Below are 13,245 nucleotides of genomic sequence, written 5' to 3'. Positions count from 1 at the left end.
TGGTGTGGATTCTGTGGTGGACAGGTTACAGCAGATTTGGACTCATGTGGTAGACAATTTGATGTTGTCTCAGGAAAAGGCTCAGCGTTTTGCTAACCGCCGTCGGTGTGTTGGTCCCCGGCTTCGGGTGGGGGATTTAGTCTGGTTATCTTCTCGTCATGTTCCTATGAAGGTTTCCTCCCCTAAGTTCAAGCCTCGGTTTACTGGTCCTTATAAGATTTCTGAGATTATCAATCCGGTGTCTTTTCGTTTAGCCCTTCCAGCCTCTTTTGCCATCCATAATGTTTTCCATAGATCTTTGTTGCGGAGATATGTGGTGCCCGTTGTTCCCTCGGTTGATCCTCCTGCTCCGGTGTTGGTTGAGGGGGAGTTGGAATATGTGGTTGAGAAAATTTTGGATTCTCGTTTTTCGAGGCAGAGGCTTCAGTATCTTGTCAAGTGGAAGGGTTATGGCCAGGAGGATAATTCTTGGGTTGTTGCCTCCGATGTCCAAGCCGCCGATTTGGTTCGTGCTTTTCACTTGGCTCGTCCTGATCGGCCCGGGGGCTCTGGTGTGGGTTCGGTGTCCCCTACTCAAGGGGGGGTACTGTTGTGAATTCCGCTCTTGGGCTCCCTCCGGTGGTTGTAAGTGGCACTTTTGTGAATTCTGCTCTTGGGCTCCCTCCGGTGGTTTTAAGTGGTACTGCTGCTCCTTGGATTTAGCAGTCAGCAGCTGCTTCCACTGATCGTTTTTCTGGCTCGGCTATTTAACCTGGTTCTATCCTTCAGCCTGTGCCAGTTGTCAATGGTTCCTGCTTGGATTCACATCTCTGCTTGGATTTCCCTGATATTCTGACCTGTTCAGCAAAGATAAGTCCTTGCTTTGTTCTTTTGCAGTTCACTTGTTGTGGACTTTATTGTTCTGCACTTTCTATGTTTTTTCTTGTCCAGCTTGTCAGTATGGATTTATTCAGTTAAGTTGGAAGCTCTGGGAAGCAGATTTACCCTCCACACCTTTAGTCAGGTGTGGAGATTTTTGTAAACTCTGTGGTGGATTTTTCTAGTTTTTAATACTGACCGCACAGTATTCCGTCCTGTTCTATCTATCTAGCTAGACTGGCCTCCTTTGCTACATCCTGGTTTCATTCTGCGTATGTCATTTCCCTCTCCACACACAGTAAATATTTGTGGGGGGCTGCCTATCCTTTGGGAATTTTCTCTGAGGCAAGATAGCTTTCCTGTTTCTATCTCTAGGGGTAGTTAGTCCTCCGGCTGTGACGAGGTGTCTAGGGAGTGACAGGAACATCCCACGGCTACTTCTAGTGTTGTGTTAAGCTCAGGAACTGCGGTCAGTACAGGTACCACCTCCTCCAGAGCACGTCCCATGTTGCTCCTAAACAACCAGTTCATAACAGACTACATTATGCTATCAATACTTATCACACGCTAAATATATATCTCAATATATGTAAAAGACGCATAACGCTTATTCACATAACACGACGATTGATGTCTTCAGGGAAAGAAATGTGACAGTCATTGACCACACCTCTTAAATAGACATGCTGTTCGAGGATATTAGAGGCAAATGGGAGCAACAATATGAGGTTATAGCTGGATGTAGAGTTTGGGTCAAGTGATGGTTTCTTCAAGATAGGTGTGATTCTGATATGTTTGAAAGGGAAGACACCAGAGGTGAATGGTAAGTTGAAGAGTTGGGTTAGGGCTTGGATATGTGTAATGGTGAGGTTGGGGAGGAGGTGGAATGGGACAAGGTCAAGTTCACAAGTGATGAAGTGGGGTTTTGAGAGATGATAAGTAAGCTCTCCTGCCTTGATGGTGGGAAATAAGGTTATGGGGGAAGGACATGTCTGTAATATGGCGGGGTGGAGGGTTTGTAGGGGTTGAATAGTAAAGAGTCAGACCTGTCTGATTTACGGGGTTCTATTTCAATTCCCATGGACTATCGATATGGGTAGTGTGAATGTTTTTGCTTAACTCTAGGTCCCAATCTTATCTCATATATATCTATATATTGATCTATCTCATAGCTATCTGTCTATCTACTATCCACATCCAGCCATACAAATCTAAAGTTAGAAAGAAAAAATTAAGCCTTAAAGAAGTTGTCCAGAGCTGACTTTTCTTCTGGGAAAGGTCCTCAATATCAAATAAGGATAAGGAGGGGTACAACACATCGGGCACCCAAACCATCAACTTCGAAGATGGCTGGAGATAAACGAATTGAGTTGGAGCAGCACAGCTTTGTTCATTATGTAGTGCCCTCTCTTGGGTACTTCAGCTCAGATCCGATTGAAGTGAATTGGAGCTGAGCCGCAGTACCAGAGACTGGCGTATGGAGTCACATTGCTTTGGATTTCTACACTGTTTATATCGTTCAGAGATGATAGTTTGGGTGCTGGGCATTGCACCCTGCTGATCTGCGACCGTTCAGCTGTCAGGAATCTGTGGGTACGAGTATTAGTAATCAATAAGGTTCATATCATAAGGTTCCAGAGAAGTGTCATTACATAATGTTACATTAGCTGCCACCTAACAGTCGCTCCTGACCACCTGCTCCAAAATAGAAGCTAAATGACCCACAAATGGGTCAGGTAAAAGCTAAAAAAAAAACACAAATATGGGAGAAATGTAATGTTGTTATAGTAGAAAGTATACAGAATCAGTGAGCACGAAGTCTTTACATCTGATTCACCCGATCAACGTAGGAATGAAAAGTTTTCAATGAGACGTGAAATAAATACTTGTTTCAAAGTGTGTCACCCAGGAAATCTGCGTCCCCAGGGGCCGGGAATGAGTCATGTACAGCAGACAGCATAGAAAACCCACAAGGGAGCGGCCTCACTATGACACATCAATTCAGAAGTGCAAACCCCATTCATCAGAAAACATCTTTACATTACAAATACAAGTTCTTTTATATATCATTTATTTTTGTTCTTTTTTATTGATTTTTTTTCATAATATCATCCTGGTCTCCAATAATAATTTGATTTTTTGCAGATAATGAGATAACGTGACTCATTTAGGGCCACCAATGATCAGCTGTAATCAGTGAAGGCATGGCAGTAAGTGTTGAATTATTCTGCAGTGCCTCCACAGGGGAACGGAGGCATTACACTTTTTTTTATTTATCTATCCCTTTTGTTTTTGTGCTTTCATTTTTGCATTCCCCATTTGCAAGAGACATAACTTTTTTTAATTTTTCCATTTAACTAGCCTCATGAGCATTTGTTTATTTTAGGACGTGTAGTTTTGAAATACATTCATTTTACTATACAATGTAATGGAAAGCAGTAAAATAAAAAATTTCAAATGAAATGGCAAAAAAGCAATTTCTCCATTGTTTTTTTGCATCTTGTTTTAGCAGCGTTCATTGTGAAATAATAGTGACCTGGTAACATGATTCTCCACATCACTACGATTACAGAGTTAGCAAATTTGTAATTTCTTTTATTGAAATATAAAAAAAGAAATGTAAAAAAAAAAATTTGTTTTGTTTTGCCAAATTTTTAGACCCATAACAATTTCATTTTTCCATTTTTTTTATGAAGCTACAGTATGTGAGAGATTGCTTTTCAGTGTAGGGAGCTGATGTTTTTATTTTATTTTTATTGGTTATGATTTAGGTAGCATATGACGTTTTTGATTGCTTCGTATTGTATTTTTCTTTTGTGGTGTTCGGAGGTTATTTTTTCTCTTTAGAGCTTTTACTGCATGGGTTAATTAATTTCCTATTTTGATGGATGGGACTTATAGGCACGCTGCAATACAAATACATAATATTTGTTTATTTTTAATAGGAGAAAGGGGGAGTGATTCACAATTTTATTTTTATTTTTGTAAAAACTAATTGATTCTTACTCTATTTTTTAGTCCCCTTTTGAACTTAAATGTACAATTATCTGAATGCTTGTATTACAACCCCTGGCAAAAATTATGGAATCCCCGGCCTTGGAGGATGTTCATTCAGTTGTTTAATTTTATAGAAAAAAAACAGATCACAGACATGGCACAAAACCAAAGTCATTTCAAATGGCAACTTTCTGGCTTTAAGAAACACTAAAAGAAATCAAGAACAAAAAATGTGGTGGTCAGTAATGGTTACTTTTTTTAACCAAGCATAGGGGAAAAATTATGGAATCACTCAATTCTGAGGAAAAAATTATGGAATCATGAAAAACAAACAAAAAAAGCACTCCAACACATCAGTAGTATTTTGTTGCACCACCTCTGGCGTTTATAACAGCTTGCAGTCTCTGAGGCATGGACTTAATGAGTGTCACACAGGACTCTTCATCAATCTGGTTCCAACTTTCTGTGATTGCTGTTGCCAGATCAGCTTTGCAGGTTGGAGCCTTGTCATGGACCATTTTCTTCAACTTCCGCCAAAGATTTTCAATTGGATTGACATCCGGACTATTTGCAGGCCATGACATTGACTTTGTGTCTTTTTTCAAGGAATATTTGCACAGTTTTTTCTCTATGGCAGGATGCGTTATCATCTTGAAAAATGATTTCATCATCCCCAAACATCCTTTCAATTCATGGGATAAGAAAAGTGTCCAAAATATCATCATAAACTTGTGCATTTATTGAAGATGTAATGACAGCCATCTCCCCAGTGCCTTTACCTGACATGCAGCCCCATATCATCAATGACTGTGGAAATTTGCATGTTCTCTTCAGGCAGTCATCTTTATAAATCTCATTGGAACGGCACCAAACAAAAGTTCCAGCATCATCACCTTGCCCAATGCAGATTCGTGATTCATCACTGAATATGACTTTCATCCAGTCATCCACAATCCACGATTGCTTTTCCTTAGCCCATTGTAACCTTGTTTTCTTCTGTCTAGTTTTAATGATGGCTGATGGCTTCGTTTAGCTTTTCTGTATGTAAATCCAATTTCCTTTAGGCGGTTTCTTACAGTTCGGTCACAGACGTTGACTCCAGTTTCCACCCATTCGTTCCTCATTTGTTTTGTTGTGCATTTCCTGTTTTGGAGACATATTGCTTTAAGCTTCCGGTCTTGACGCTTTGATGTCTTCCTTGGTCTACCAGTATGTTTACCTTTAACAACCTTCCCGTGTTGTTTGTATTTGGTCCAGATTTTAGACACAGCTGACTGTGAACAACCAACATCTTTTGCAACATTGCGTGATGATTTACCCTCTTTTAAGAGTTTGATAATCCTCTCCTTTGTTTGAATTGACATCTCTCGTGTTGGAGCCATGATTCATGTCAGTCCACTTGGTGCAACAGCTCTCCAAGGTGTGATCACTCCTTTTTAGATGCAGACTAACGAGCAGATCTAATTTGATGCAGGTGTTAGTTTTGGTTATGAAAATTTACAGGGTGATTCCATAATTTTTTCCACAGAATTGAGTGACTCCATAATTTTTCCCCTATGCTTGGTTAAAAAAAGTAACCATTACTGACTACCACATTTTTTGCTCTTGGTTTCTTTTAGTGTTTCTTAAAGCCATAAAGTTGCCATTTGAAATAACTTTAGTTTTGTACCATGTCTGTGATCTGCTTTTTTTCTACAAAATTAAACAACTGAATGAACATCCTCCAAGGCCAGTGATTCCATAATTTTTGCCAGGGGTTGTATACACTGAAAAACCACAATATGGCAGTATATAGAGAAAATTATAGCCTCCTATGAAGCCTAGCCCATGGCTAGGCTTCACAGAAGCGCCAACATGGCAGGCATGGGTGACTTCATGTGAGCACATTCCATGGAGATGACCTTGAACATTCTGGTAAGGGGTTAAATCAATAGTATGTCTGCGTTATGAACAGACATTCTGGGTTGGGGTGAAAGGATTTGGATTCGTCAAATCGTATAGATTTAACCGGGAAATTCGATTTGCATCAAATTTACTGTCCATTAATTGAATGTCCCTTATTATGTTCTGGGAACACCCAAAACCATAATAAATGAGAATTCCCTACATTGTGTTATCTCTGTGGAGATATCTTCTTAAAAGAAAACTGATAACTGTCTCGAAAATGGCCAGTTTTTGCTCTATTTTATTCCCGCCGTTCTTCCGAGTATTCCGTTATTTTAGTTTTTAAAATCCGCCGTATGGCTCCAAAGATATGGACCTTTTTATTTAATATTTTTCATGGTGTTTACCAGGAAATGTGACTCATGGGATCCTCAGGGGCGTGTCATTTGGCTAGACTGCATAATTACCCTGTGAGCCACACCCCCTTGTAAAGACCATTACAAAATAGCACTAAAGTCCTTATTTCTGGAACCGAATGTCGGATTTTAAAAAAATTCAAAAATTGGAATATTCAGGGGACCCAGAGGTCACTCCATTTTATTGGTGATCTTGGAGCCACTCATTTGTCACTAAGGTCTATTTTCTAAGGAATTATGTAAATGAGCTACAAAAACATTACAAAAAAAAAGACTGAAATACAAATTTCTGACTACTCACCTCGGGGGCTCAAGATCTGGAGAGCATTTGACTGGCCAATGTTTTGTAAAAATTCTACCAGCTCCTTTACTGTACACCCCTGATCGCCCATCAATCTCAGCAGACTGCGGGCAGGGCTTCCTTCTGGCTCCATCACCTTCAGAGAACATTGCTGAAGTTCCTGGGAACTGTGGAGAAACGTTTAACAATAAGCTCGGTGTTCATGATTTTGTGAGATCCCGTCTTCACAGGTCTGTATATGGAATTCAAGAAAAACACAAAATAAGTTCAATTTCTCTGAAACCAAGCCATAAAGTCTATGGTAAACACCCTAGTATTCTATAAAATTATAAAAACTTGATTCCAGCTCACCTAGTAGCTCTATGCTCATCCACCTGGGGCTCAGACACCAGCCTCGCCCTGGCCTCACATCAAGGAAAATAGAAACAATTGGAGACCTTAGTGCAGTCGAAATGCGTTGTCGACTGGGTCGTGTCAACCATGTACATTTTTCTTTTGTATGCACTATATTTTCTTTTGAAAAATAAAAAGAAATTTTTTCTATTTTCCTATTTTATAAAATGCCTGAACAATTCTTTTAATGACTATTATTTGTGCATTTTTTTTTATTTTTTCAATTTTATATTTTTTACATTTGGAGTTTAGGTTTGATGGCAGCACCTGTTATGACCCCAATGGCGAGGGTCTCAGAGGAACAAGTAAGTCTGCGAAGTACAAAAATCCAGCTCATAGGGCAGTGGTAACTGGGTTGACCATATATCTACTCCTAACGCCAACACTAGAAGTAGCCGGGGAACATGCCTACGTTGGTCGCTAGATGTCTCGCGCCAGCCGGAGGACTAACTACCCCTAGAAGAGGAAAACAAAGACCTCTCTTGCCTCCAGATAATAGACCCCAAAAGTTGGATACAAGCCCCCCACAAACAATAACGGTGAGGTAAGAGGAAATGACAAACACAGAGATGAACTAGGTTCAGCAAAGAGAGGCCCACTTACTAATAGCAGAATGTAGTAAGATAACTTATATGGTCAACAAAAACCCTATCAAAATTCCACACTGGAAATTCAAGAACCCCCGAACCGTCTAACGGCCCGGGGGGAGAACTCCAGCCTCCCTAGAGCTTCCAGCAAGGTTAGGATACAGATTATGTACAAGCTGGACAAAAATGCAAACAAAAACAAATAGCAAAAAGCAAGAAAGCAGACTTAGCTTAATCTAGCAGGAACCAGGATCAGTAGACAAGAGCACAACAGATTAGCTCTGATTACAACGTTGCCAGGCATTGAACTGAAGGTCCAGGGAGCTTATATAGCAACACCCCTGAACTAACGGCCCAGGTGAGCATACAAGGGATGACTGACATACCCAGAGTCAAATCACTAGTAACCATTAGAGGGAGCCAAAAAGCAAATTCACAACAGTACCCCCCCCTTAGTGAGGGGTCACCGAACCCTCACCAAGACCACCAGGGCGATCAGGATGAGCGGCGTGAAAGGCACGAACCAAATCGGCCGCATGCACATCAGAGGCGACCACCCAGGAATTATCCTCCTGACCATAGCCCTTCCACTTGACCAGGTACTGAAGCCTCCGCCTGGAGAGACGAGAATCTAAGATCTTCTCCACCACGTACTCCAGCTCGCCCTCAACCAACACCGGAGCAGGAGGCTCCGCAGAAGGGACCACAGGCACAACGTACCGCCGCAACAAGGACCTATGAAATACGTTGTGAATGGCAAACGACACCGGAAGATCCAGGCGAAAGGATACAGGATTAAGGATTTCCAATATCTTGTAAGGACCAATGAAGCGAGGCTTAAATTTGGGAGAGGAGACCTTCATAGGAACAAATCGAGAAGACAGCCATACCAAATCCCCAACGCGAAGTCGGGGACCCACACCGCGGCGGCGGTTGGCAAAACGCTGAGCCTTCTCCTGTGACAACTTCAAGTTGTCCACCACATGACTCCAGATCCGCTGCAACCTATCCACCACAGAATCCACCCCAGGACAGTCAGAAGGCTCCACATGTCCCGAGGAAAAACGAGGATGGAAACCAGAGTTGCAGAAAAATGGCGAAACCAAGGTGGCGGAACTAGCCCGATTATTAAGGGCAAATTCAGCCAACGGCAAGAAGGTCACCCAATCATCCTGATCAGAAGAGACAAAACACCTCAAATAAGCCTCCAGAGTCTGATTAGTTCGCTCCGTTTGTCCGTTAGTCTGGGGATGAAAAGCGGACGAAAACGACAAATCAATGCCCATCCTACCACAAAAGGATCGCCAGAACCTGGAAACAAACTGGGATCCTCTGTCCGACACAATATTCTCAGGAATGCCGTGCAAACGAACCACGTTCTGGAAGAACACAGGAACCAGATCAGAAGAGGAGGGCAGCTTAGGCAAAGGAACCAAATGGACCATCTTGGAGAAACGATCACATATCACCCAGATGACAGACATGCCCTGAGACACCGGAAGATCAGAAATGAAATCCATAGAGATGTGTGTCCAAGGTCTCTTCGGGACAGGCAAGGGCAAGAGCAACCCGCTGGCACGATAACAGCAAGGCTTAGCTCGAGCACAAGTTCCACAGGACTGCACAAATGACCGCACATCCCTTGACAAGGAAGGCCACCAAAAGGACCTGGCCACCAGATCTCTGGTGCCAAAAATTCCCGGGTGCCCTGCCAACACTGAGGAATGAACCTCGGAAATGACTCTGCTGGTCCATTTAGCAGGCACAAACAATCTGTCAGATGGACAAGAGTCAGGCCTACCAGCCTGAAATCTCTGCAACACACGCCGCAGATCAGGAGAAATAGCTGACAAGATAACTCCTTCCTTAAGAATACCCACAGGTTCAGCGACTCCAGGAGCATCAGGCACAAAGCTCCTAGACAGAGCATCGGCCTTCACATTCTTAGAACCTGGTAAATACGAGACCACAAAGTCAAAACGGGAGAAAAACAATGACCAGCGGGCCTGTCTAGGATTCAGGCGTTTAGCAGACTCGAGATACATCAGATTTTTGTGATCAGTCAAGACCACCACACGATGCTTAGCACCCTCGAGCCAATGACGCCACTCCTCAAATGCCCACTTCATGGCCAACAACTCCCGATTGCCCACATCATAATTTCGCTCTGCCGGCGAAAACTTCCTGGAGAAAAAGGCACAAGGTCTCATAGTAGAGCAACCAGGGCCTCTCTGCGACAAAACGGCCCCTGCCCCAATCTCCGAAGCATCCACCTCCACCTGAAAGGGAAGTGAGGTGTCAGGTTGGCACAAAACAGGCGCCGAAGTAAACCGGCGTTTCAACTCCTGGAAAGCCTCCACGGCAGCAGGAGCCCAGTTAGCTACATCAGAGCCTTTCTTGGTCATATCCGTCAATGGTTTAACAACGCTAGAAAAATTTGCGATAAAACGACGGTAGAAGTTAGCAAAACCCAAGAACTTCTGAAGACTCTTAACTGACGAGGGTTGAGTCCAATCATGAATAGCTCGGACCTTGACTGGGTCCATCTCCACAGCAGAAGGGGAAAAAATAAACCCCAAAAAGGGAACCCTCTGTACACCAAAGAGACACTTTGAGCCTTTAACAAACAAAGAATTTTCACGCAAAATCTTAAAAACCATCCTGACCTGCTCCACATGCGAGTCCCAATCATCAGAAAAAACCAGAATATCATCCAGATAAACAATCAAAAATTTATCCAGATACTTCCGGAAAATGTCATGCATGAAGGACTGAAAAACTGAAGGTGCATTAGAGAGCCCAAATGGCATCACCAAGTACTCAAAATGACCTTCGGGCGTATTGAATGCGGTTTTCCATTCATCGCCTTGCTTAATGCGCACAAGGTTGTACGCACCACGAAGGTCTATCTTGGTGAACCACTTGGCACCTTTAATCCGGGCAAACAAGTCTGACAACAGCGGCAAAGGATACTGAAATTTGACAGTGATCTTGTTTAAAAGCCGATAGTCAATACAAGGCCTCAAAGATCCGTCCTTTTTGGCCACAAAAAAGAATCCCGCACCAAGAGGGGAAGAAGAAGGACTTTTATGCCCCTTCTCAAGAGACTCCTTGATATATGAACGCATCGCGGTATGTTCAGGTACCGACAAATTAAACAGTCTCCCCTTAGGAAACTTACTGCCAGGAATCAAATCTATTGCACAGTCATATTCCCTATGAGGAGGCAGTGCACTGGACTTAGACTCGCTGAAGACATCCTGATAATCAGACAAATACGCCGGAACTTCCGAAGGCGTAGAAGAAGCAATAGACAAGGGCAGGGAATCTCCATGAATTCCATGGCAGCCCCAACTTGACACCGACATTGCCTTCCAGTCCAAGACTGGATTATGGGTCTGTAACCATGGTAAACCCAAAACAACCAAATCATGCATCTTATGCAGAACAAGAAAACGTATTACCTCCCGATGTTCGGGAGTCATGCACATGGTAACCTGTGTCCAAAACTGCGGTTTATTTTTTGCCAAAGGCGTAGCATCAATACTCCTAAGAGGGATAGGATTTTCTAATGGCTCCAGAACAAAACCGCAGCGCTTGGCAAATGACAGATCCATCAGACTCAGGGCAGCACCTGAATCTACAAACGCCATGACAGGATACGATGACAGTGAGCAAATCAAAGTTACAGATAGAATAAATTTAGGTTGCAAATTACCAATGGCGACAGGACTAACAACCCTAGTAAGACGTTTAGAGCATGCTGAGATAACATGTGTAGAATCACCACAGTAGTAACACAAGCCATTCTGGCGTCTATGAATTTTCCGCTCATTTCTAGTCAGGATTCTATCACATTGCATTAAATCAGGTGCCTGTTCAGACAACACCATGAGGGAATTTGCGGTTTTGCGCTCCCGCAACCGCCGGTCGATTTGAATTGCCAGGGCCATGGAATCATTCAGACCTGTGGGAATGGGAAAACCCACCATCACATTCTTAATGGCTTCAGAAAGGCCATTTCTGAAATTTGCAGCCAATGCACACTCGTTCCACTGGGTCAGCACGGACCATTTCCGAAATTTTTGGCAATACACTTCAGCCTCGTCCTGGCCCTGAGACATAGCCAGCAAGGCTTTTTCCGCCTGAATCTCAAGATTGGGTTCCTCATAAAGCAAACCGAGCGCCAGAAAAAACGCATCAATATCAGCCAATGCCGGATCTCCTGGCGCCAGCGAGAAGGCCCAATCCTGAGGGTCGCCCCGTAAAAAAGAAATAACAATTTTCACTTGCTGAGCGGAGTCTCCAGATGAACAGGGTCTCAGGGACAAAAACAATTTACAATTATTCCTGAAATTTCTAAATTTAAATCGGTCTCCGGAAAACAGTTCAGGAATCGGTATCTTAGGTTCTGACATAGGATTTCTGGTAACATAATCTTGTATGCCCTGCACACGAGCAGTAAGCTGGTCCACACCTGTAATCAAGGTCTGGACATTCATGTCTGCAGCAAACACAAGCCACTCAGAGGTAAAGGGGAAAAGAAAAAAAAAAATGAGAAAAAGAAAAAAAAACTCAGAATTTTCTTTCTTATAATCCCGCTTCTGCAATGCATTTAACATTTAATACTGGCCTGGCAAACTGTTATGACCCCAATGGCGAGGGTCTCAGAGGAACAAGTAAGTCTGCGAAGTACAAAAATCCAGCTCATAGGGCAGTGGTAACTGGGTTGACCATATATCTACTCCTAACGCCAACACTAGAAGTAGCCGGGGAACATGCCTACGTTGGTCGCTAGATGTCTCGTGCCAGCCGGAGGACTAACTACCCCTAAAAGAGGAAAACAAAGACCTCTCTTGCCTCCAGATAATAGACCCCAAAAGTTGGATACAAGCCCCCCACAAACAATAACGGTGAGGTAAGAGGAAATGACAAACACAGAGATGAACTAGGTTCAGCAAAGAGAGGCCCACTTACTAATAGCAGAATGTAGTAAGATAACTTATATGGTCAACAAAAACCCTATCAAAATTCCACACTGGAAATTCAAGAACCCCCGAACCGTCTAACGGCCCGGGGGGAGAACTCCAGCCTCCCTAGAGCTTCCAGCAAGGTTAGGATACAGATTATGTACAAGCTGGACAAAAATGCAAACAAAAACAAATAGCAAAAAGCAAGAAAGCAGACTTAGCTTAATCTAGCAGGAACCAGGATCAGTAGACAAGAGCACAACAGATTAGCTCTGATTACAACGTTGCCAGGCATTGAACTGAACGGCCCAGGTGAGCATACAAGGGATGACTGACATACCCAGAGTCAAATCACTAGTAACCACTAGAGGGAGCCAAAAAGCAAATTCACAACAAGCACCCTTATGGGTTTTGAAAATTAGAAAAACAAAAGCAACGTGACCGTAACGTGTGAATGTAACCTAATGATTGCAGTGCAGAAGTGCGTTTTTGATATTTGCTGACAGAATCATAAGCGTATCAGTTCTTCTCCTGCTCCAGCTTTGGTGATGGAAGTGCAGAACTGACTGCTAGGTCTCCGTGCACACGCTGAGTAAGCAGTAAGCAGTTTTTGAAAGGCAGCTGACGCGTTTCATAGATGGATGTGACAGCAGACAGAAGGGGTTCCATTTGTGGAAAAGAGCCCTGGGCGAGTTCCCAGTTTGCCCAATAACCTAAAAACTGATCCTGCTTGCGAATTCGGGACAACCTCCTTTAAAGAGTAAACCCTTCTTTTAATCATTTTCATAACTCAATAGTACGTATGGAAACATCTTATCAGAGAAATCCGCGCCTATCTC

General features: G+C 43.0%; 1 protein-coding gene across 2 annotated transcripts in view; it reads right to left on the bottom strand.

Annotated features, from left to right (window-relative positions):
* The window catches only part of MALT1 (MALT1 paracaspase), a 117,007-nt gene that overhangs the window by 81,949 nt on the left and 21,813 nt on the right, over window positions 1-13,245 (bottom strand). For both annotated transcript variants that reach the window (XM_077282839.1, XM_077282847.1), the window contains exon 2: window positions 6,457-6,623. In XM_077282839.1, the coding sequence (XP_077138954.1) occupies window positions 6,457-6,623 (167 nt within the window). The remainder of the gene's footprint in view (window positions 1-6,456; window positions 6,624-13,245) is intronic.

Source organism: Ranitomeya variabilis, chromosome 1 (assembly GCF_051348905.1).
Source record: "Ranitomeya variabilis isolate aRanVar5 chromosome 1, aRanVar5.hap1, whole genome shotgun sequence".
Lineage (NCBI taxonomy): Eukaryota > Metazoa > Chordata > Amphibia > Anura > Dendrobatidae > Ranitomeya > Ranitomeya variabilis.
Note: the sequence above shows the minus strand (reverse complement) of the source record. Positions and strands in the feature narration are given on the sequence as shown.